The following is a 25,584-nucleotide window of genomic DNA, read 5'->3' as shown; positions in this document are numbered from 1 at the left end:
TACTAGGTAACAAATTCAAAGTTTTTTTTAATATTGTAAGAAATTATTTACGAAATCCCATTGCACTTATTTTCGAAGGATAGAAAATATATTTTCGCGTTATATCGCTAAAACTTTCGCGAATAAACGCGCAACTTTCGAGTTGTAAAACGTAACAATTCCGTAATATCGCGTTACTTTTCACGACAAATTATGTTGTTGACACGATATCATAAGTCGTTTTCACGAGATAATATCTCTTTTTCATGAGATATTATGTCGTTTTCACGGTATGTTATTTCGTTTTCACGAAGTAATATGTCGTGTTCACTAGATAAATCTTGTTAAACGAGACAATTTTCCCTCGCATCTTAAAAAAATAACTTACCACCGTATATGATAATAACTCGCTGAATTATTTTTCTTCAATCTATATCAGGCACGTAGTATCGGGCCAGGGGAGGGTATACGTAGTCCACTCTTTTTCCAGACATAACTTTTTGATTAAGAAAATGTTCATTGACACAGCCCCCCCCCCCCCCCCATGTTTAGCTTGTAAAGATTTTCGGGTAAGTTTTTTTTTCTCTAGGTTGCCCCCACTCACTCACTTTCAAAAAGGAGGCTACATGTACGTCCCAATAAAATTTCTCAAATAGACCGGATTCATGACGCACCCATAAGTCTTCATTTTTTCGGAAAATAAAGTTTCGTTCGCATTGGGGTCCATTGTAAAAATGGCCAAAGAAAATGTTGATTATCAAAAGCTACAAATCGAATTAGAACAACAAGAACTCGAGGTAATGTGCCAAGACAGACATCAGTGATAATTTAATTGCAGCATTTTTATTGAATACATAAAACGATATAACTTCAGTATTGTCCAGTAATGAAGCGAAATTCAGTTAACTCGAATTTTCTCTTCATTTGTTTATTTTTAATGGGTGTGTGTGAACATATATTTACTCTTTTTATTCGAATAGAATTAACACTTGATGTTCGTAAAAAATTTTTGTACAACAGTGATTAAATAATGGAATAATCTGAAGTCCGCATAAACAACATCTTGTTTTATACCTTTGGTTTCTGGTCCAAGATAAATGTTCATGATTTTGTGCATTGCATTTCAGTCTGCAGGAGGAGGGACATCACCTCAGGTGTATAATCAGCTGTTAGCCCTGTACCTTCTTCACAATGACATGTAAGATTATGATTTAAAACAGACAGACATAATATTTCTAATGATTTTTCTTGATATATAGTATTAGCCCCTCACAATAACTGCAGTAGTACTCTTTTGCAGGGCGATTTAATAACTTTTGGTGAAGATTTTGTTGATAGATAATGTAATTTAAGATAATTTTAATTAATATTGATAGATAATTAATTTATAGGCCTCTATCTCTGGGCCCCTATTAAGCAATTGCTTAAATTATGTCATATTTCACCAAAATATATCATTTTGCCCTGCAAAAGAGTACTACCACAGTTATTGTGAAAGGACCTTGTATAGATTTTGTCATATTGTAAGAAGGTCTACTATGGCTTTTATGATTATTACATTATTTTCATTTTATGTCATTTTAATGTCTTCAATTCCAGGTGCAATGCAAAATTTTTATGGAAAAGAATACCACAGTCAGTCAAGAGCGTAAGTCAGTTTCCTTAAAATTTTTGCCAAGAAGAAGTCCCAATCTTAGGCTGCTCATACTTGACATACAAGACTAAACATCTTTTAATTATTAAACCTTGTCTTGTAGTCGAGTCCTGAAACAGGTCATATTTGGGCAGTGGGACAGAAGTTGTGGTTGAGGGACTACCCAGGAATCTATGAAGCATTAAAGAAAGAATGGTCAGAAAGTGTGCTACAAATAATGGAGGCAGTGAAAGGTAAAATAATACACACTCATTTTTTGAACAAGATATTCAACTATAAATTGTATCTGGAAAATTATCCTTGATCATTTTAACAAAGTCTTGGCATTCAAATCTGTCATTTCTCTCTCTTCTTGAAAGCTGCCACAAGAGAAAGAGCCATGAGACTAGTATCTAAAGCCTACAGTTCCATCAATGCTGAAGAGTGGGCTGTTTTTATGGGAATGCCTTCAAATGAGGCTATACAAGGTTTGCCCTTCTGAATTTTCCCAGTATGTTTTATCTTGTTACTGACATTGGTGCTGATGGGGAATTTTTCACATTAACAATAAAGTGATTAACACAAGAGAAGAAAACATGAGACTTAAGATTCTTAAGAGCTTAACTGCTATGCTTGATATGCTTATACAGGTAGCTTGTAAATGAAACTTTGTTTTGGTTTAATCTGAGTAATTCTTTTTGTCATATACAGCGGCAACCCAAGAAGGGTGGACATATGACTCTGCAACTAAGTATATTAAACCTAAAAAGCTAGGTAAGAGCATTCTTTAATAAATTCATTTTTCTAATGATTATTGTGACATTTATATGATCACTTACCAATATTCACTGTTGTAATTTCAGTTTAATTATTTTTTTTCAACAAATGTCAGAAAACTATTATTATTTTTAAAATTATGATTTACTTCTTGCAGTGCCTGCCAAGGATCCTGAACTTTTAAGTGAGCAGCAGTTATCAGTTCTAACAGACTATGTGTCATTCTTAGAGGCGTGAAAGACAGATTACCTGTGATATACTTCTGTTATTGGTGCATGCCGACATGTTGCTCCACAAACATCCAAGTGTCTATCTGAACAAAAAACCATTCTTTGATGGGAGATATACAAAAATGTAGTAGAATATATACAGCTTGTAAAATTATAAATATGTAGACACTGCTTAGATGTTGGCATTTTAAATGACAAGTACAATGTAACTTTAAACAGTGTACATGTATTCCCTTGAAGTAAGGAAGAAATTTGAAAGGAATTACTTTAATCTGTTGTTTTATTAACATTTTGTAATGTCTACATACTCTGCATACTTATGATTAAATGTCATCATTCATTATGTAATATTCCTAATTTTTTTTTTTATTTCAGTTAAATCTGAATAAACTTTCTCTTTAAAAAGTAACATAGCTCAATTTTCAATTGGTGTTTTGAAATAGAATTGTAGCCAATTTCAAGAAATTTCATTGACCAAAGTACTTCAATAATGACCCATGGCTGCTTTTGATTCAATCCTGTACACCAGAAATGGCATAACTGCAATATGGAGCATTTCCTTTAACTTGTGTAAAAACCTGATAGTTGTGATCTGGACTAAATTGAAGTTACTGGAGGCAGAGAAAAGTCAAAATAGAAGATAATTTTCTTGTACACCCATCCTTTTATAGGTCGAATTATGCTATGGGCTTTCCTATCTTATTGTTAAGTTTTTCATGTCTGGGCACAGGCCTTTATTTCATACAGTATGGTAGTTTACCACTATTCAATGATATTATATAAGAAGATTATTTTCGTAATTTTCATTGGCTGAAAGGACATCATGTGATATTCCTCCTTTTGTGATATCGACGTGAAAGTGCGTCGGCGGATAATGATATCGCACGACACAGCGTTCCGTTGCACTGAAGTTACATAGAACGTGACGTCATAATAAAAGAAGCATGTTTTAACCATTGTGACGTAATGATGGCCAAGTCTATTTAGTTAGGGTCAGTGCATTCTTTTTGAGTGATTATATAATATATAACTATTATGGACTTCAGTGAACGGTCAATATGTGGTTATAAGGACTCATGGCAATTGATATTGACCTCAGACACAGTAAATGATAGTGACCTTGCAGGCTTTGTCGTGATCACTTTCTGTGTATTCGGTCAATATCAATTGCCATGAGTCCTTATAACCACATATCGACCTACACTGAATTCCATACTTGTATATTGTATAGAAGTAAACAAGCATATTGTATGAAACAAATGAATGTGTGTCTGAGTCATTTTGTTAACCAATGATACAGCATGGGAGGGGGACTTGTTTTGCAACCTGAAAGTAGGTGATGGTTACATCCTGATTATTTAGCATACTATGACAATGGTCCATTAAACCTAGTCAGTTGATGCACCTTTTGAAAGAGGAGGGGGAGGATTGTTGTCTACAAGTAAGTCATTTTAATTTGGGAATTGTAAAGCTATACATAAATTTTGTCCAAGTAATGTCTTTCATGATCCAAGATCTTTGTCAGTTGAAGCATCATGTGGGATAAGAATAAAAATTACTGATATTACTAAAACTAAATTATGAATGGACACCTTCACATTTTCAGTAACCCAGAGGAGCTTCACATCTATAACCAGCACCACCTTTAAAATGGACTCAAATTCTGGCTAACTAAATATCATAGTAGAGATGGTGCATCATGGTGGCCATGTAAAAGGCCCTGCTTTCAGCAATTAATGCGATGTGAGGCAGCAGAAAGGGGTTTTGACCTTGACCTAGAAACTTCGTTTAAGGTCAATGCACATCCATTGACCAGTGGCACTCTGCGAGTGAAGTATGAACCACATTGGACCAAGGGGAGAGAAGATATAATCCAGATGGACAGCTAGACAGACGGATGGATAGCCTGATCACTATATGGCACCCATAGAGCTAAGGCCCTAACAGGAATGATGCATTCACAGCTAAACACTACTCTTAACAGGGTAAATGCTAAATATGATTAAATTTCTTTTATGAATTACCCATGGATGGACAGAACTGCACCTCTTCCCATTATAGAATTTCTTGGTTAGCAGGTTCTTTTATGTATGACACTACATGTATCAAAATGTAAAGAATAGCAAAAGTTTAGAAGAGTTTATAGAAAGTAAACAACAACAACAGAGTTTGTAAAATTTACTTGTTAAAGACATTTTACTTCATACAGAGCCATATAAAAAGAGAAAACAAATGTTTTATCAAGAGTTGTACAAATAAGCAGACATCTCAAGTGTCTGATCTAGGGTAGTTCAATTTATAAACAGGAGAGAGTGCAACTTCGTTAACATAAGCATGTTTTGTTTCCATTGTTTGATGAAAAGTAAACATAAGCATATTCATTACAGAAATTTCAGGCTGAAATACACTGCAGTTCACATTCTGAAGCATAAGCTTAATAACTTTATAGTTTCTGTGAGCTTCAGATTAAAAAGAAAAAAATAAATGAAGACTCACAACTTAATTTTACATTGGCTATATTAGTACATTGTAATTATGAAAAATTAAGTAGCATTAGAAAGTAATTATTTCCTCTGACACCTTAATGATTTATAATATGAAGCTATGATGTAGTTACAATGGAACCCAATTATAGCAAAAACGAGTAAAACTAATATCTGCATATAGCAACATTTCATCAGCAAGTCCAGACAAATGAAATAGCAGCAGAATATGATAATACATGTGTATTTTGCTTATTCTTTTGTTTGCTATTTCTGTGTTTCATGAAAATGGGATTTTTTTAAAAAGAGAAATTAGTTTTAAGTACTGTAAACCAGCTTACTTTTTTTCTTTAATTAACTTGCAAATATTTCTTCCCATGAAAATTTTCTGTAGTTATGTAATTACGTAAGTGAACATAGAGCATTTCCTTTACCACAAAAAATTAACAAGACATGGATTGATTTCAAATCATTAATAAAAGTAGGACAAATAATGGTTGCTTTACAGTTAACTGAAGTACATGCTGTTTCTGATTAAACACCTGCAAATTTGATTCCATCTACAGATTTTAATTCTGGAATAGAAACATCACTAAATATTTTCCTACGATATTAAAAAAAAAATGATCTTATATAAATATTGAAAGCCTGAAAAGAAATTTGAAATTAAAAAAAAAAGAATATTCTTGTAATTATTTCTACCACTCTCTTTTTAAGTATATGATATAATAAAAAAAAAACAGCACTTCTTAGATACATCACATATATAATCCATTACTTGATACACTGCACAATTCAAATAAATAAATATATTTTGTAATAATGTATGACTTTCCTTAGTAACCTATGTAAAGTATATAAAACATACAGGAACGTCTTCCTTCTCTATCACATTCAAGCTAGACAAACACATCTAAGACACAGATCCACAGTAAAGTACACATGTACTTAATGTCAACACTATAAACACAGTGCACATGTACTTATAAATCACTCAACACTAGCCTTTCAATACAGCTATATGTACATCTACATTTACGTGCCCATTGCTGAGATTTATACTAGGATTTTGCAATTCATGGTAATATCTTTCACCCTAAATATACCCTCTTGATACAAGAATTCCTGTTGGAGTATATAAAACTCTGCTCTGGGCTCCAAAAATTTCTTAAATCATATATTGCACCTCTGTCATGTTGATTTAATAGACAAATAATCTCAATCATTCACTAACACTTATTTTCTGCATCATTTTTCTACAGCTTGAACTCTATTACTATATTTTATAAGTTTTAATAGATTTTGACAAAATATTTTTTTTTTGAAGGGAACATACTGGTATTCTCTAATCTGTAAAATTTAAGCATCAGAAGTTATGAAAGAAAGAAAAAAAAAACAATGAGAAAATTGATTTGGAAAATAAACTAATACAAATTTAAAAGTATGACCAATACCTAAATGATGTAAACACACATTAGTAATACATGTACCAATGTATTTCTTTTATATTAAATAAGCAGAGACTACTAAAGAGCAAAATGGAACAAGCTTAACTGGCCTAATTTTGAATGCATTGGTAATCACATAATGAAATCAAAATAGTTTGATTAAAATACTTGTATAAAGTCACAAGGTATAAATATCTTTATAAAGATTTTGATACTGAACCAAATAATGCCACCTATAGTAGAGTTTATGTTACTACATTTATATTATGCTCTCTAACAATACAATGAGCACAAGCCTTCAGATCTATGACCTACAGTTAACAATCTATCACAATTATGTGCTTGACCAGATGATGCTTTTTTTTTCTTTTGTTCACATCTATTCATTTCATTTATTTACATTCCTTAGAATGTATTCCATTTCATGGATAAATATTTCTAAATGGTAAAACACTAAACTTAGCAGGTAAAGAAAGCAGCACTTATAATAACATAAATTATACAACTTGTACATAAAAAATAACACACACTTTCACGGGTTTGAACTACAAACAATTGATTGACTACTAGGAAAAAATGGAATTTCTTTAGGAAGGGGGGTAGAACATGGTTTATATGCATACAATACACACACACACTGATTTTTTTTTCTGTATTGGCATATTTCCATTACACCACTCATTTAAGTATGCAATCCTCTATGCTTAACAATAAGAGAGCTGCACCAAGTTCTTGCATAATACAGTAATTTACATATTGTAAGCCACATATATTGGGTCTAGCTGATCGGCAAGGAAACCATCCCTCAGGTGCATTCTCTGTTTCTCTCCCCGCGAGTTGATTGGAATAACTCCTGGATCCACCACTACTACCACCCCTACGATCAGGTAGTGTTCCTCTAGTGTTACATTGGTTACCAGGGGAACCAAGTCCAAAGCCTCATTTTCATTTCCTTCCAACTCCACCACCACAACCAATAAATTTGTCCAGGTAAAAACAGCACTGCAATTTACAAAACATTTTTTATATGTCAGATGCTCTCCTTATTCCATCTCAATGTGAAAATAAATTTTCCTATTGCTCCATAACCGGAAACCAATATGACAATGTAGCAACACTTACCATTCACAGATTTTGCGATGACTCCTAATGACACTCATTTCTATGTCAATCGGATGGTACCTCATTCCTCTCAACATGATGGTTTCATCAAGTGCACCCACAACAAATATTGCATCATGCCTCTCTGAAAACAACAAATGATTGGTCAAAAAAGTTCTTCAGGCTATAAAGTAAAAATTCTTGAAAAAAAATTAAAATAGCAGTTTTTGAAAATTGCACAGATATGGACAAACCCATTTTTTAATAATTATTTTTTTTTACCTCCATCACTTTGTGTGAGCTCTGTTCGCCGCACAAAGCCGAGGAATCCCGTTCTGGCATACTGCGTTGTGGTGTCACCTGTCGCTAAATGAGAGTCGAAATGCTCTGCGTGCAGCGAGTCATCACCGTATATCATGAAATACCCTGATGCATTGTGGGGACTGTTTACCCAAATCTGTCAAGACCAGAGATATACAATCATGATGATTGATGAGTCCAGTACAAAGCCTTAACTTACATGGGGATAAAGACTTGATCAGGTAAATGTGTAAGCTTACCTCCCCTAGGTGGGAATCAGCACACTGTCCCTTTGTTTCTGGATTAGCTATCACAACTTTGACACCTGGCAACAACTGTAATAAACATATAAAACATTTCATCACACTACCTTCAAGGCAAACTTTGATATGTTAAGAAATAATTTTAATGATTCGTTCTCAAAACCTTTGGTAGATTATATACTGTTTACAGGGAATTTTTTAACCCCCCCCCCCATTTTTTTAATTTTGTTTTGCCCTGCTTATGGGTGAATTTAAAATTGGGTAATAAAACAGGGCAAAATTGTTTGTAAAAATAACATGGGGCAAAAATTACTCTGTATACAGTAATTAGAGTGTAGTGATTTTTTTTACCTTGCCAGATTCCATTATGCAAAGACTGTGAGGACTTCCCTTCTCCACTAGAGTAACTCGGTCGTTCCTCATTGCTCGCTTGTCAACATACACAGTGGTGGGGTCAGGGCAGGAGGCTCCCTACAAATAAATTGTATCTACCTTAAAGATCCTATGTAACTTCAAACGTTATTTTTGACAAAGTTACACAGCTGAACTGGGGGACATCTTTCTGGAGTATCAATATCTTGAATACTATACATGTGCTCAAGTAAGATGGTAGTTCAAACCACTTTTTCTTTATGTATTTTAACCTGAATATCCTGAATCCGGGGATATCTAAACAATTTTTTTCAGCATATTGAGTTTGAGACAACTACATGTACAGGTAGGTTCAACAACATATTCAACATTTTAACTTACTTTATACGGTCTGTTTCACAGCAATACAAGAATATATGGACAAGTTTTTATCTCTTTATTTATACAATACCTGTAATGCCATTCCTAGGTTGACTCTGCAGCCAAAACTTGTGCTGACGGACCGAGGGGTAAGTCCGAGGTTAGCAAATAACTTTGTGAAAGACGTCGTTAGTAGGATCCTGGGTCGCTCCTCTGCTATCACACAGCATGTCCGCACACAGGACAGATTAATCCCCCTTTGCTGGAAACCAAAAAAATATGGAACATGAATTTGTAGCTTTTTTAACAATAGTTGGACTGAATGCACTACTGCTATTTTGTAACTCATTGTACTTCTTTTGCATTAATTTACCTTTAATGTAGTAGTTGATGTGCCTAACCCTCTTGTACACAATTCCATCACTCCATATGAACAGAAAGTGTCCCGCACTATAATACAGAAAAAAAATCTAATTTTCACTGAAGTTTTTTTTTTCCACAAGATAACATCTTGTTTAGATAACCTCTTGTTTAACAGAGTGTATCTCTAAGAAGATTCTGATTAGTAGACATGACAACTTACCTTTATAATTGCTGACAGCAGTAAGCCAAACAGCTGGATTGGTTTCCACCTCTGATGGAGCGATCAGTATGGAATGATGACCAGAGTATATACTGAAAGTGAAATCATCAAGAGGTCAATACAGTTTACTTAAAGATCTCTTGACTGGTTTTTAAAATCAGTAGTCTCCCTAAGATTCACCTATATGGGGAAAAAAACCAAAATCTTAAAATACAAATATAAGAGTAACGTTTTACCTTGAGAGACACCAAAGGACAAAGCCTAGTCCACAATATGGGTCCAGACACAGAGTTACTTCCCTTGAAGGGTATAACTCACACTGTAACTTAATGGACCGACAGAGAGCAGTGGCCGAGGCATGAGACATCTGAAATGATTCAGCATTTATATATAACAAACTACTTATTACTGTGTGTTACAGACATATGGGTATGATGATAGTATTTTAAGTTGTGTTGCTTGCAACACTTGTACATGTACTTAACTGAAAACCTTATATAACACATAAACAATTTATTTTTGCCACCTCAAATACACCACACAAACATTATTAAAATTTTCATTTAAAATTATTTTTTTAAGATTTATTTTTTGCATTTCACTAAAAATGAATTGCTTTTCACAACTTCCTGTTTCACTGACCTTGACCCCTGCTAACATTCCAGTGGTTGATACACTGAAGTCTAGGTAACAGATCATCTCTGGGGTGGGGGCTCGATAAATGGCTGCTAACTTCTTTTTGGGAAGGTCATCTGTGTCCAAGATAGTGGGCCAGGACTTGGACTCTAATATCTGTGTTGCCTCCTGAAATAAATTATCTTATTTCCTATCTAGCTTGTAACACGAGCTTTGATTGGTTACAAAGTCGGGTGTAAATATCCGTGCACCCGACTTGAGCCGGGTGTAAATAAAACGTGACGTCACAATGCATGCATTCTCTATGATAAAAACCAAATAACATGACGTCACGATGCATTGTAGTACGTAGTTATCTAATCGATAGTTTGAGACACATTCTGATGTTTACAAAGCATTTTGATGGGTACAAAGGAAATAAATTCGTTATCCAGGTCCAATCAAGGGTGTACGGGGATTTACCCCGGGTTTTATTCCATACACCCTTCGGCCTGCGGCCTCAGGGTGTATGGAATCCCCCCCGTACACCCTTGATTGGACCTGGATAACTAATAAAATTCATGTTTGATCAGTTGTAACACCTTAGATATAGTAGCTGAACTTTAAAAGCAATGGATATCTGATGCCAATGAAGGACACCTATAAAATTTTCTTTCTCTGAAGATCCTGAACCTACCTTGGATTTGAGTAATTTATGTACAATACTGTTGGTAAGAATGGCAGAGGATTTGCTGACTTCTACAATCATTTTGACTGTGGGGAGAGTGGTGGCTATGTTCTGTGGGTGAGGGGGACGAATGGTGACAGGGACACAACCCACATACAAACACCCGTAAAAAGCTGCTATCAAATCTACACCTGTAAGTAAACAGAAATAAAGTGAAATATGGAATGTATAAATCTGAATTAATCTGAAAATATAAGCCAAAATATAATTCACAGAGATGGTATGTGATCCCAAACAATACAGAGAAAAAAATCATAGCCCATGTCCTTATTTACCTGGATGATAAATCAGAGCCACATGGTCCCCCGTGTTCAGTTTGCCTTTCTCCATCAGCATACAGCCAATCCTTTCTGCACGCTTGTGGAGCTGTGAACAGGACATCTGTACCTGGGGCTGAACCTGAAAAATGTCACTGGTTCAGGATCTCCTGGCAAATCTCCAGACACATGTTACAAAGCAAAACAGACATAAATCTAACTGTTTGTTCAAACACTCAACAGTTGATTTAGGTTCCTTATATAGGAATACTGAATACAGTGATACATTTAGTGCAGCAAAAGAACATGCCATTCATTCAAATCTCATTCACTTTTTTTGAGCACATGCTTTTGAAGTGCATGATATAGGAAAGCATTATATGTACCTTACAATTTAAAATTATGCATGGATGTAGACTCTTTAACACCAGATGTATTCAGTTGAAAAAAATTGTTACTTTTTAGTAAAATCAAGAAATCCAACCCAGAAGTAATTCAAAATTCACACAGACCACCACTTTTATCAATCATACTTAATCAAATGATCACAAAGATAAGTTTATTTTTATGACTATAACTACCAATGCATTATTATCTAAATCTAAAAATTTAAAAATACTTGTCTGATTTATTTCAGAATTCTTACATATAAACTTTCAGCAAGTCAAACTATCTATCAACAATTTCTTTCTGTGAAAGAAGGCACCAAGAGATACCAGAATTTCACAAACTTTATATAGACATGGAAAAACCATACAATCTAGAGGAACTTGTGTCCAATCCCTTTGACATATTGTCAACAGAATATGTTCAAAACAAAAACAAACTGAAAGAGCTGACCAATACAGTGGACTGCAAACTGATACAGCAAACCCTTGCCCTTTTAACTATGAACCTTTATCTTCAATAGTTTACCACTTTATTACATGCTGCAAATTGTCAACCAAGACTTAAGGGCATTTTAAGACAGCCAGAAACAGCCATGCAACCTTTACAAAGTATCAATATATTTTTGCATATCAATATAATGGTACGGTACAGCAGCCTCAATATCCATGTAATGCATGTTATATCTACTATATGGATGCTAGTATATATAATAATCATAGATGTAGCAATACAAAAACTGATAAAAGACCTGACATAGTTTCAAGGATTATGGATAGCATATGTTTTGTAATACAAGGCCAGCACTCCCAGTCAACAATGATACAAACCTGATACGGCCATTTTCCTTGTATCTAAAATTCAATCAAGCAGATTTAATTGCTTTTGTATTATATTGAATAACCTCTATATGCTCTTGATTTTTCTCACTAGCCATGCTCATCATCGTAATAATATTAAGATAAATACAGTAAGTAACCTTTGCAAACTATGAATGCATATTAGTTTTTGACTCATTTGAACTTCTATTTATATTTGTATCAAAAATATAAAATCAAATCCTGAATGAGAGAGCATCAGAATATTTTTCATATAATACACTGTTTCCTTCAATCTATTGCAAAATTGAGATTAAATGTATTAAAAGGGTATCATCTCCCTTCACGCAAAACGCCATCTCTACAAAATATGTTCTATTTAAGCATATAAAATATCTTTTTCTATGAAAACATCAATATTGAATTGGATTTTAAAACTTGTTTTCATATTTTTTTCTGCGTGATATAGGTGACGTTTTTGGGGGTAAAAGGTAATTTTAGATGCGTAAAATACAAACAACACACTGAGCATTAAAATATTACAAAAAACACCAGCATTAAAATATTCAGCCATTCAGTCATATTTTTTTTAATTTTCATTCCCATATTGCACACAATCTCCTTGGAGTATTTATGGGGTCATTAGACTCACCTTGGAGTTGAGCAATGTGAACACAATATGATCTGGTGTTGTCTGAGACCTCCAGCGAAGGATTTCTGTTAAAAACATGTGCTGAAAACACAAAAGAAATAGCTTGTTAAAGAAGTGGCATATTTTTTAAATTTCAAGTAAATCACACTATACAGAAACAGATTTTTATTTTTTTTTTTACAGCTATTTAAAACTACATATACTAGCTAGGGCTAAATACAAACTAAATACATGTGTACATATAATTTGTTATCTACTACTTTCTTAGGAATGTTAGCATTGAGTGAAAATTGTCTATGTTTTGTTAGTTAATGTTACATCAAAGATGTATACATATATACACTACTTTGACTCGTAAATAAACATATCTGAATAATTTATACATGTATTTCAAATGATCAAAAAATTAAAATGAAAGGGAAAAAGCATAAGAAATAGTAATAAACTATGGTATCATAAAAAGATTATAAAGCTTATTAAAATTAATATAATAAAAAGAGGAATTAAGTAAACTATACATGCATACAAAACTAAATAATAATACTAAAGAGTAAATTATCCGAAAATAAAATAACTATACCTGTTAGGAGTAGCAGCTACTGTTAACTATCACACAGAATTCTACTACATCATGCTTATAAATAGAAGTGAGACATACTTGAGGACCTACTTTACGGGCAGTGTCTGACTCCTCGTCAGTACTGCCCAGTTCTCGGCCCTGGGCCTGGGCCATGCGGGCTCCTTGTACAATGTTCCCGACGTGGACCGCAGAAGGTGTGACATCTGAAATGTAAATTTTCCCATTTATGAAAGGCAAAAATATTATCCACAGAGTCGTTCCTTAGACCTGTGGGCTGGGGAATTTCCCTGTCTATAATGACGTAAACGCTGGTTGCTCTAGTATTCCCTTTCACCTCCCTCTTAGGGGAGAAATCCAAGATCCCTGTCTACATTTTTATTGTCCCCTGCTATTTGAATTCTTAGGGACAACCCTATCATCATTTTCTGAATCAGTAAGTTATGGACAAAATATTTCATTCCTGTAGAGTACAGTGAAACATACTTACAGCAAAGTACCAGGGGATAGGAAATTCTGATTTGTTACAAGAGTTATTCATTATGTCCGTAAAAATTAAAATACCGTATAAAACTATACAGCATGAATTAGATATTAATGTGCCTATATGCATGTTTCACTGTATTAGTAGCAGAATGAAGGGAAACCCACCATGTCTTGTAACACAAAACTCTTTAGATTTTATGATACTGTACCCAGTTTCCTCACCAAAAGTATCTCCTTTGGTTGAAATTTGGTGAGCTTGACATTTCAATTGCTTAATACATGTTTTATATACATCTTCTTTCAATACAAATCAATCTAAGTATATTGATTCTGTATAGATTATCCTAGTGTTTCACTCAGTAAAAATGTCTTGAATATGCATTTTCCCTCAGTACCAACAACTTACTGTATAATGCAGAAAGAAGGTATCATTTTTAAACCTTTATCAGGACAGAAAACAGAAAGTTGAATGGTGGAACATGTATTTCTTATTGTACAAATGAGTCATGTAAGTAACTACTCTTGTGAGTAAATATCAAATCTTGTCTATAAAAATCAAGTCCTTTGAAAGTGATTGATGGTCAGATATGTGCACCTGTTTTCCAGTCTGTTGTGAATCAGTAGCTGAAACCCTCATAAAACCTACATTGGCATTAGAAACCTTCACTGCTTGGTTATTTTTGGATTAAAAGCCTCTTAAGGTTTTAAGCATGAATTAACAAAGATACCTCAAAAGCTTTGAAAGATCAAAATAGGACTATTATTGCATGCCTGCACTGTATAATTTTTCAGGAATCATTATCACGTTTTGCCCAGGTAGGATTTGGGTGAACATTTTGATATAACTTGATCTGTGTGCTTCCCATACATATATGTATCTCCACTGCATGCTTTAAAATAATGGAAAGAAAAGCAGAGAACTTGACATAATAATCTGTCTTAACCTTCATTTGCCATCTAATCCCTGTTTTCACTAAATTCTCTACTCCTTGAAAAAGATAATCCAAAAACATTGTCACTCAGTATAAATTCAAAATAAAGAAAGATAGAAAAATAAAGATGTTAAGTTTCAACTGAAAAAATATATAAAAAGAGAATAAGTTTCAAACATAGACTGTCAGAAAATTTGATGATAAAAAAGAAACAACAGTACGTAAAATTAAATACACTGAAAGTAATTGAGCTCTTTAATAAAAAAAATGAGGAAATGTATTTTATAGCTGATTTTTTAAAAAAGCATTTCACAGAAAGGTAGTAAGTCATGCTGGAAGATAATGTGTCCAATCTCTATACAAATAAATGTATAAGTTTGATGTCCGAGTCTTTTGAAGCCATAGCTGTTACATAAATGCCGGAGATCGTCTGTGGCGTGATACTTACACTGAGCAGCTGTAGGATGTAAATAGTCTAAAACACCAACAACCAAGTTAGATCTTTAAACCCCATAGGTCAACAACCAAGTTAAATCGTAAAACCCCACATGTAGGGAGATTTTGAAACCAAAAGAATGAATGTTAAAAAGTTTTCAAAAGGAAAAATGTTTTAGAATATTATCTGTAAGTAAATTTATTCACATCAATGTATTTTGTTAGATTAAATCAATAGTTTTATAAAAGAAAATTAAACTAATATTAAAGACTGTTAGGAAGGTCCATCTCTAAACCTAATACAAACTAACATTGGAAAGGAAAAAATCCCTCTTACTTAACAAATGACTCAGACAGTCGACCTTGACTTAATTAAGACTGACCTGGTCTGTGTTCCCGTGGCTTGGGGAGGTTCGTGACACAGGTGTGGGGACACATCAGGACATTGGCAGGGTGAAGAGAGCCTTCCAGGAACTTCTTCTTGGTTTCTGGTAAATGTATACCACCTAGAGGTGTCTAGAAACACAAAGTAGGTACAATTAATCAAACTGATGGGGTAAATGTGTTACTCTACCCAGAGGCCCTGAAAACAACACCAATGAGCCACAATTACCTTTTGTTAAATGACTGTTGAAATTCCAACATGCAACATTTTAAGTTGGAATAACATTTGATTTCAGAAGTCTAAATACAAGTGTGCATATTACTGCTTAAAATTTCGTTTTAAAAATAATCTAAGTTTGAGTCAAAACATATGGCATTTTTCAGTCAGAATAACATTTCATTGCCAAAGTCTAAATACAAGCATGTGTTAAACTGCATTAGCAAAAAATAAAACTAGAACATCACATCTCGGTACTGACCTTGGGTAGGTAATTGGGAGGGACTAGAGCGAGGCAGTAGACACCCACTTGATGGATACTGTCAACAGCTTGTAACACACGGCTCATCCACTGGAAACTCTAAAGCACAAGAATGAAATATTAAAATAAATTATCCCTGCCCCCAAAACACTCTTTCCACTGCAGAAATGGTGTTAAATTTCATAATAAGTTCCTTTATGATCTGATTTTAATACAATTTGAATTTTACCTCTTCCTCTGTGCAGTCTGGCCGCTGTTCAGCAATTATTATAATCCTTTCATCTTTCAAAACAGAAATTGAAAAGACTGCAATTCTGAAATAAAGAATAGCATTCTGTTCAGAATATGTGAAAATATTTATATTTATTAGAAGAAAAAGCTTTCCTTTTTCTTCACAAAAAAACATCTTTAATTATTAAAGAATACTTATCAAAAATACTTGTTTAGTGAAATAGTACAAAAACAAAACAAGGTTAAACATATATTCATGTCCGAGTGTAAACCGACAAATTATATTCTTCAAATATTTTACCTTCCTCTATAAATAAATTTCATGGGTTCCACGGCTAAGACTGTAGCGATGATGTCATCTGTATTGTGGCGACGTCCAGACACAGTCATCAGGCCTTCCTTACTTCCACATACAAACACCAGCCCGCCCTGTCAAACACACAAAAACAGAACAGGCTTGACTTAAAATGTGACTAAAGGTTTTAAGATTTAGCTTCCTCTGAGAATAAGAATGCCAGTCATGCATGATTTTGATGAATAGGTTGATAAAATAAAATACATGATTGCACACACTAAGTTTTTGAATAAATTCTTCTACACATGAATAAAATTAAGAGTTCTGCTAATAATGGGCACAATTGATACCCATGGCAGTTCCATAAAAATTAGACAGTATTAGATTTTACAGTTTTTATATATCAAAAGAATGCCACAATGTGAAATTGAACAATCACTTATCATGGTTTTTGTAAAGGCTTACTGGACCCAGGAACCCTAGGAGACCTGTCCTGACATATTTCTTGTCAGTAATCACTGTTCCATCTGGGTGTTGTGGTTGAACCTAAAACAAATCAACATCATAATCCATAAATATTTTTGAAAATTACAGTATTTCATTTTACTGGGAAAAAATCATGTTGCATTGCGATACTAAATTTTTGGGGATACCCATCCTTATCTCATTTTATGCAACTCACAATTGAAAGGGGTAAACAACACACATACTCTATTTGAGTGATGACTTTGGGAAACAAAACCAAGAAACAGAAAGCAATCACAGATTTAAATAACAGCTCTTGATTGTGACTAAAAAACAAAGAAAATTTTATATTTCCTGACATGTGCCAAAGGCTTCCTGAGAAATAATTTTAGAAATATACAGTAAATATGGTCAAAGTTTATTATCTAGAACTGAAGGGAGCCCCCAAAACAAACAAAAGAATGAGTAGCTGGGACTTCCAACTGAATTTGACAAATCTATTGTATTAGAGATATCCCTGTTCAAATTAAAGATATTCAACTGTATGATCTAAGATACCGTATAATCCCTATTAACCGCCCCAGGCACTTAGAAAATTGCGATAAGGGGGCGGTTATTTTGGTATTCTTTTTATAATATTTAAAGTCATATTTTAACTTCAAAAAATCTTTTGAAAAATAAATACAAAGTACCACTAAAATAATGTCTTACTTTACTTTAAGGTAGGATTCCTCTCACATTTCTAATATTCAAAAATTAATGAAATTTTCAAGAATCTATCAGTAAGTGATAGTATCAGTGAAATTGAATTTGACATATTAGAAGGTCACATTTCTTTTTCCTTAACATTAAGAATAAAAAAATATTGTTGCTAATCATGTGATACCTACTTCTATTTCAAAACTTTAAAGATTGCTCTTTTTGCATAAAAACATAATACTATATCGGGTCTATAGCTTGATATTAACTGGATATTGCCTAATCCGAATTTTCTCAGGTTTTCTTAATTTTTTAGGATATTTTAGTTATTTTCATATGCTTCCTATATTTAACTTTTTCTTATTTTCAATATAATAAAAGTGTAGAAAAAAACAAAAAGTTTTGAGAGAGTATATTTTTTGAAATCTGCACTTTGAAACAAAAGCAGTTCTAGTTTGTTTGAAAAATCAGAATAATTTGATATATTTTGAAAGTTTAGTCCCTCATTATTAATTTAACTTATATTTGAAAATTTCTCCAAGTCTTCGATTGTGTAAAAATTATAACTGAATTCATTGTTCTATTATAATTTTGAGAGGCAGAAAAGAAGATATTTTCATATGCCATATTTATAGTCCCTGCTAGTTTTCAAACACAGTTTACCATTTCTAATTTGAGTAATGAGGAGAAATTCTTTTAAATTCCTTACAAATATATAAGATATAAGCAAATATACATGTTTCACCTCGTATAGTAGAATTACCTTAAGTATATGCTAAATTATTCATTTTCCACTAGAAATTTGATAATAGACATTTTAACTTTCTTCAAATTGTTGAAAATTTTAATCACCTCAATTGAAAAAGACCTAGGGGGCATTTTTAAGTTAATAAGATATTGCTTCTCAAATCATTTTACAATCTGCAGTTTTATGCTTTGTTTCTGATTAACAGAATAACTGATTTCCTACCTCCAGGCATGACTTGTCCACAGTCCTGTAGGGTGAGGGAGGTCAGACTATTTTCTGTGTCCACTCTCACCACACCGTGACTCAGACCCTGCATGGATAAGATGCCTCGACCAGTCGCACTAGCACTTGACCGCCCCGGCCTGAAAAAAATTCAAACTCTGTAAGGCTCATTTATACACATTAACTGAGAAAAATGCTTTTTTTGCCTCTAAAGTAAGGGTAAACTTTTTAGAGACTTTAAGTCTTTTACCTTCTAATTGAGACAGTTAATGCCTCTGAGGAGCTGGCACAAGGACAAATGGCCTCTGGTTTCAATCCTTTACTTTGGAATAAGTTCAGGAATGCATCACAGGAAGTTAAAGACCCTTTAAAAATAAACAGAATGTTTTGTCAAAATTTGAACAACCATGTTTTCTTATAGCATAAATGACCATCTTAAAATGTCTTTTTATCTAAGATATTGTCTTTTTATATACAATGTAAATAAAATTAAAGCAGATTCAATACTGTAGATTCCTAAATATAAGCATGGAATTAATTATCAAATTTCAAAACACACGAAATCAAATTACTCGCCTTTATTTTAATGGTGCAATAAACTCTTGAAACCGTCCATTTGCGACAGGCTTTGCAAAATATTCGCAAAAATAAGATGGAATTGCAAAGTTTGGGACTAATCATTGCTAAAGAGGAAATCAGTGAAGTATCAACTTAAAATTATCTCCCCTATCACAGAGTTCCTTTCCCATCAAAAAAAAATTTTTTAAAAATCAGGTGATTTATAACTTACTATTTTTTCACACCTTACTGTAGTCATTGCCTTTTTATAAGCGCGACAAAATTTTCACGAATTGTGGTGATTGCTTTATATAATCCATAGAAATACTAATATACGCAAGAATTATTTAACTGAATCCATCAATAATAATCTCTATAATACATGTACACTGTGCTGAAACTATCTTTAAAGGTTGACATATATCTCCATTACATCACAACATTGCCTTTGTCAGACTTACATGGATTAGCTCCATCCGCTACTAACAAAAGCCTCAGTGTGGCAAAACTAATGTCCTTGTGATCCTTCTGAGCTAGAAGTCCCCAGTGCATATCCCGGGACTTCACTATAGCTATTGAAGCTGTCAAAATAAAACAGTTTTGAAAATGAGCTTGATTTTTTGCAATTAAAAGATTAATATTCTTTTTTTATACATGTGCATGTAATATATGCATAAGTTTTTTTTTTAAAAACTTTTTTTGCTGCTAGTCTTGTAAAAATAGTAGTACTCCTTTACGAAACAGTTCAGGAACTGAAACGAACTGCAATCATATTAATCATACATGTTTTAGTATGATACCTTTGTATTTGGTGATCATTTTCATCCATGAGGCTGGATCAACTTTCATCAAGGAATAAGGAATAAATATCACATGCATGCCATTAAACACACTCTGAAATCAGCAAAAATAAATACATGTAAATAAATAAACTTTTCAATGAACATAAAGGTACCAAATTAAAGACAACTTAAGATGATGACAAGTTTTTTGTCCCTCTAAGCTTAATTATATTTTCTTATACTTACACATAATATACCATGCCAGAGACCCACATCTCTTTTAAAATCTAAAACACAGACCATAACTTCACCTGGAAAGAGAATACCTTTTTTGAAATTTTTTCCTTTCATAACTTCATAATTACAGGTATAGTGTCCTTTCATTTTTTTCCATTTCAGATGGCTACAAGTCATACATTTATTTTTGGCCCTTAAAGTGCCATAACACAAGGAAAATCACAGGATTTCCTGACTCACCCTCTGTGTAATTAGAGGCTAGTGTGAGGGTCCTAGCGTGACACAACATGGCATTTCTAGTCACTGTCACACCCACTGTACTTCCCTCCTTACTTTGTGTGTACTGAAATATTCAATATATTGCCTTTACATATAAGAAATTGATAATCTGAAAAAAAGATTCATTTGCACTATGGATGGCAATCATTTACAAAATTGCTAATCGGTTAACCACAAGACAATCCGACAAATTTATGGTTTAATCACATGCACAAAATGATTCCAAATGAATTTTAATGTACTTTGTATCCCTCATTGGTAAATTACTCTGAATCCTACCTCTACATAGGCAGGAATATCCTCTGACTGTTTAGGAGGGGGTTGCCAGTCTTTTGAAGACTTGTTTAAACTATCAGTGACCAACCAGCTCAGCTTGGGCCAACCTTAAATCCAAAACTCATCCATCGAAACAAATACACAGAGTAAATGCATTTTTTATCATTCAAACTATACTTGATAATTTTTTTTTTTAAGTTAGAGCTTTCTACTCCTCAATAAAAATTTTAACAATTAGTGACTGGACATATCTTTTGTAATGAAAACAACTCACCTTTAAACTGTACGACTTCTCCACTGGCCGTCTTGGCCAGACTTTTGTGACACGCCTCTGAGGTGAGGGCCCATTTTACATTGAGACTGCCCAATAAAAACCCTATACCCTGCCCTCCTGCATCCTTTAAAGGGGAAAAGTTTCACTTATTTTTAAGTAAACCAAGATAAGTACATGCAAATGTGTCTCTTTAATAATCTTTCAGATTTCTCTAAGAATAGCTTTGGTAATTTCTTGAATAAATGTAAAAATAATTTTCCTTTTAAGAATTAACATTTTGGCTGGAAATACAAAGTTTCACAGATAGACCTTCTGATAGAAAGACTTACCCTTCTGGACGATGGGACTTCTACAGGTACAGGCACTACACCTGCTTGTAAACAGCCATAAAATCCACTGATAAAAGATATAGGGTCATTGTTTGGATAAACGAGAGCCACCTGAAAAAAGTAATGAAACACTGTATACTAAGTAACTTGTAAAACACATACCATTAATACCAATCATAGACTTAATTGGTCAGTGAATTTTGAAATGGAAAAAATAAAATTACCAGGCTATATAAATTAAGCATATATTTTGAATAAATCAAATCAGTCATTCCAGAACAGACAAAATACACAAGATCTAAGAGTTCATGCAACATCACCATGTTCACATTTGCGGTTGCGTATATTACTGCACAACAATAGCATCTTTTTATCAAAAGGGGACAGACAAGGTCTTAACATCACATTTTATTTGCCTAAATATGGAATTCACATCAAGAAGGTTAAATAAATATAAATGGGTGACTCAAGCAAACCATTTAGTAGCATCTAATGTCTAATACCAATGTAACACCTACCCTGTCATTGGGTTTAATTCCACCTTCCCCTTTATGACCTGTTTTCTGTAACATGTTGTAAGCTATTTTCTGGGTTCTGGCCAGCAGTTTTCCTGCAAAAAAATTAATTAAAACACATCATTGTACCAGCAAATAATACATAACTAAAATCAATAAAGCCTTTGTCATATTTGGCTTTTTATTGTGGAAAAGATTTATTGTTGATAAGTAAAGGTGCCTGTAAATGTGTATCTAAACAATTTCAGAATGATAGTTTAGTTAATGATTTTTTAAACTCATTTTTATGGGACAGATGCTGTCTAAGTTACAAATCATAAGCAGTTAACAATGATTGTGTCAGTGGTAAGCATAAATGTAGGTTTCAGTAAGTTACATACTATTACTACAGTTGAATTTGAGTACCTCAACACCGATATCTCAAATTCCATGGATAAGTTGAAGTAATTTTTAAGACTCATCTACTTTTTCTTAAGTTTTAAACTTCACTATATTGAATCCTTATCAAAGTTTTTTTTTGTTTCACAGTTGAACTTTAAATAACTTGAGACTAATTTTTTGGTGCTAGATCCATTATGAATAATCAATTTCAACTTATTTATTTTAGAAATTATGTGAAAATTTTTCATGTCATTCAATTTGAAATCATCTGAAAAGTAAACCGGATACCTATATTAAATTTGATACTGATTTACAGAAGAGGCCATAAACGTACTACATTGTAATTACCGTTTTCTGAGAGACTGTAGGCAATCTGGATACATTTCCTTTGCCGAATACGAAAAAAACTCCCATATTCATAACTGGTTTTCTTAATTTTTCATTGAAAATGACAGTTTAAAATACAGTTTTGCAGTTTACCTACAAATTATGCAAGGTTATGTGACCAAGCTAAAGTTGTAAAGCATCAACAAAGGAATTTATTTCTCAAGTTGATAAATCTGTAGGCACCTTTCATTTACTAGATCTTGACCTTAACCATGCTTGCTATTTATGCCACATACCATACAGTAATGCTGACTCTAAATGACCTACCATATGTAAGTGTGAGGGATGGTTTTCCGTTCTGGTCTAGGACAGTCACAGCATTAGCTTTGTAACTAGATGATCCATATCTTTGTAATGCTGACTCTAAATTACGAGGCAAACCTGTTGGTATCTATAAAGGGATGATGAAACAAACATCAAAATAAAACTGACGTTTTATTGTATACATAAAAATACAGGTAGAACATAGATTATATTGACAAATATATAGAAATTAATTATGAAATACTATGTTTTATTATTTTACTACAAGTATATATGTATGCATAGATTTGTCTTTACATGAAGGAGAGCTTTAAAAGCATTAATTGAAAAAAAAATTCAATTTAATATGGACTTCATAGGACTAATAGAATTGAACATAGATTTTTAGCTATATCAATGAGCTCTGAAAAACTGTACCATAATAAAGTACACTCTATATATTATTACGTTTAACTGCACATCTCAATAATCAAGTTCAAATTTCCTCATATTCATTCCATAGAACAAAAAAATATTCAACTGCTCAAAAACTCTTACCACAAGTTGTTCTCCAGGAAATGGGGACATGACACTGCCTTCTGGTTTTGGTGCATTGGGATCAGGTGCTGGTGCTACAAATAAAACAGTTCCTGCATTAGCTTTCAGCTTTTTTATTAGTTTTAACTACTATATACAGAGAAATTTTTTTCCCCATCTTTTTTTATTTCCATTTTATTCAAGCCCCATTATTGCAAGTGAAAATGCATTTAAAAATGTGTGTGGTGATTAAATTCAAACAAAATGAAAGCAGTAAATAAATGTAGCAAAGAATCAATTAAGATAATGGTATGAATGAAATCCATTCTCCTTACTTTCAAGAGCATCATCTTCTTCAACAAAGAACTCTGGTAATGGTTTTCTTTTGGGTCTCTAAAAAAACATTGAGAAATACCATTATAGCATTATAAATGAAATATTTTTCAAGGGTAGAAAGCAGCATTAATTCTTATTTAAGTCAATTACAAAATCACACACATTATGCCCAACACCTTATTTTAGTGGATGGACGTTACCTTTAATGTAGCAGTAAAATTTTCACGAATTGTGGTTATTGCTAAAGAATACTATTAAACGCATAATTAAATTTTTGTGAGCACACTGTCTCGCGTAATTACGTGAAAATAAAGTTCTCGCGAATAAAAAGTGATTTACATTAACAAAATCACACACATTATTCCTACATGTATTAATACTTTTGTGGGTTGTTACCTTTAATGTATTCAATAACTGCTGTATCTTAGCTGAGACCTTCCCCTGATGTCGAATTTCTGAAATTTCCAAAAAAAAATGAATCAAAATTCTGCCTTATTCATCACATTTAATATTCACTTTAAGAGTCCTCTCTTTTGAAACAATTTGAATTTTTTCTATGGTTGTGTAGTTACCATCATCCTGAAGGCCTGAGAGGTTTCCTGAATTGTTCAGTCTGACAGATGATATGTGTGATGGAGCGTAATGGCCAACCCTATCAGCTTGTCTGGTGCTCTTAGCATTGTTGGTTACATCAGGTGGCTGGGAGATTGGCTGAGCTAGGAAAAACACAGAGCAGAGTATTTTTAATGTAAAACACTTTATATAATACTTAAACACTGTGAAGTCAAAAATTTTTTTTTGGGGGGGGGGGTAACTTTGGTTGTTTTCATGGTACAAGGAGACCCACAAATTCACATCTTCCATGAAATGTAAAAATTTCAAACAGCAATATCATGTTTACTTCTGCTGCTTGCAATTTTTCAACCAAAAATCAAATTCTCACAAACCAGTTTTTATCAAACCACAAAAATTTGATCCCACTAAAATGTGATTCTTCAGAACACATACTTTACTTTTAAAATTTTGGAACTCAGAGTTTTTTCTGTTGAGTGAACACTAATAAGTTGTAGGTAAGAATGAAAATTTATCACACATTAAACCACAATAAAAGCTATTTGTTGACAAATGAGTAAAACTTACAATGCCTGGCATTCTGTAACACGTCAGCCAATGCATGTCTGGAGGTATTCCCAGGGATGGCATAGGCTGCACTGTGGGGTCGACTGTCCCCTCCCCGACCCCCGTGATGGGGAGAGGCACTGGCATCAGAGTACGAGGAGGAGCTAGCCCCACTGTCACGATATCGACCCCCTCGCTGAAAATCTCTGTGTTGGTCATCACCAAAAATACTGTCGTCGTCATCTGATGATGAATCTGTAAGGCAAAAATTTTCATCACTGAGTATTCCTACTACAAGTCTCACCAAGATCAATTATTTTTTATAAAAGATTTTTGATCAACTCCTACACAATATTCTTGAAAGATTAAAGA

General features: G+C 33.2%; 2 protein-coding genes across 2 annotated transcripts in view; one reads left to right on the top strand and one right to left on the bottom strand.

The window, feature by feature from the left end:
* The first annotated feature begins 655 nt into the window (after positions 1–655).
* On the top strand, positions 656–2,740 carry LOC134274270 (COP9 signalosome complex subunit 8-like). The gene is made up of 7 exons (XM_062756524.1): positions 656–776; positions 1,107–1,177; positions 1,579–1,627; positions 1,737–1,866; positions 1,993–2,100; positions 2,324–2,386; positions 2,547–2,740. Exons 1-7 carry the CDS (start codon positions 714–716, stop codon positions 2,624–2,626), a joined length of 564 nt encoding a protein of 187 aa, XP_062612508.1. The 5' UTR covers positions 656–713; the 3' UTR covers positions 2,627–2,740.
* Positions 2,741–6,710: 3,970 nt separating this feature from the next.
* The window catches only part of LOC134274265 (disco-interacting protein 2 homolog C-like), a 28,408-nt gene continuing 9,534 nt past the window's right edge, over positions 6,711–25,584 (bottom strand). Inside the window, exons 5-42 of the mRNA XM_062756521.1 lie at positions 25,234–25,467; positions 24,666–24,809; positions 24,490–24,548; positions 24,093–24,150; positions 23,779–23,852; positions 23,245–23,368; positions 22,213–22,304; positions 21,695–21,805; positions 21,366–21,489; positions 21,095–21,198; positions 20,777–20,879; positions 20,546–20,610; positions 20,318–20,411; positions 19,979–20,098; positions 19,210–19,324; positions 18,960–19,099; positions 17,508–17,551; positions 17,291–17,371; positions 16,832–16,959; positions 16,529–16,613; positions 16,300–16,398; positions 15,820–15,952; positions 15,450–15,476; positions 13,665–13,789; positions 13,007–13,087; positions 12,367–12,390; positions 11,168–11,291; positions 10,842–11,023; positions 10,172–10,333; positions 9,766–9,896; positions 9,530–9,621; positions 9,320–9,396; positions 9,038–9,208; positions 8,566–8,685; positions 8,212–8,286; positions 7,934–8,108; positions 7,673–7,796; positions 6,711–7,552 (exon numbers count right to left, since the gene is read on the bottom strand). Of these exons, the coding sequence (XP_062612505.1) occupies positions 7,300–7,552; positions 7,673–7,796; positions 7,934–8,108; positions 8,212–8,286; positions 8,566–8,685; positions 9,038–9,208; positions 9,320–9,396; positions 9,530–9,621; positions 9,766–9,896; positions 10,172–10,333; positions 10,842–11,023; positions 11,168–11,291; positions 12,367–12,390; positions 13,007–13,087; positions 13,665–13,789; positions 15,450–15,476; positions 15,820–15,952; positions 16,300–16,398; positions 16,529–16,613; positions 16,832–16,959; positions 17,291–17,371; positions 17,508–17,551; positions 18,960–19,099; positions 19,210–19,324; positions 19,979–20,098; positions 20,318–20,411; positions 20,546–20,610; positions 20,777–20,879; positions 21,095–21,198; positions 21,366–21,489; positions 21,695–21,805; positions 22,213–22,304; positions 23,245–23,368; positions 23,779–23,852; positions 24,093–24,150; positions 24,490–24,548; positions 24,666–24,809; positions 25,234–25,467 (4,274 nt within the window). The 3' untranslated portion in view covers positions 6,711–7,299. The remainder of the gene's footprint in view (positions 7,553–7,672; positions 7,797–7,933; positions 8,109–8,211; positions 8,287–8,565; positions 8,686–9,037; positions 9,209–9,319; positions 9,397–9,529; positions 9,622–9,765; positions 9,897–10,171; positions 10,334–10,841; positions 11,024–11,167; positions 11,292–12,366; positions 12,391–13,006; positions 13,088–13,664; positions 13,790–15,449; positions 15,477–15,819; positions 15,953–16,299; positions 16,399–16,528; positions 16,614–16,831; positions 16,960–17,290; positions 17,372–17,507; positions 17,552–18,959; positions 19,100–19,209; positions 19,325–19,978; positions 20,099–20,317; positions 20,412–20,545; positions 20,611–20,776; positions 20,880–21,094; positions 21,199–21,365; positions 21,490–21,694; positions 21,806–22,212; positions 22,305–23,244; positions 23,369–23,778; positions 23,853–24,092; positions 24,151–24,489; positions 24,549–24,665; positions 24,810–25,233; positions 25,468–25,584) is intronic.

This window comes from Saccostrea cucullata, unplaced genomic scaffold (assembly GCF_032062105.1).
Source record: "Saccostrea cucullata isolate Sc308-1 unplaced genomic scaffold, CSIRO_AGI_Scuc_v1 ctg129, whole genome shotgun sequence".
Taxonomy (NCBI): domain Eukaryota; kingdom Metazoa; phylum Mollusca; class Bivalvia; order Ostreida; family Ostreidae; genus Saccostrea; species Saccostrea cuccullata.
The sequence above is the reverse complement of the archived record's forward strand: the minus strand, read 5'-3'. Positions and strand labels throughout refer to the sequence as shown.

Bases quoted from the DNA above. Each gene is read 5' to 3' on its own strand.
- LOC134274270 (XM_062756524.1), top strand. From the start codon at position 714: ATGGCCAAAGAAAATGTTGATTATCAAAAGCTACAAATCGAATTAGAA. The intron at 1,628-1,736 runs GTAAGTCAGTTT...CTTGTCTTGTAG, and splicing joins TACCACAGTCAGTCAAGAGC to TCGAGTCCTGAAACAGGTCA. The intron at 1,867-1,992 runs GTAAAATAATAC...TCTTCTTGAAAG, and splicing joins AATAATGGAGGCAGTGAAAG to CTGCCACAAGAGAAAGAGCC.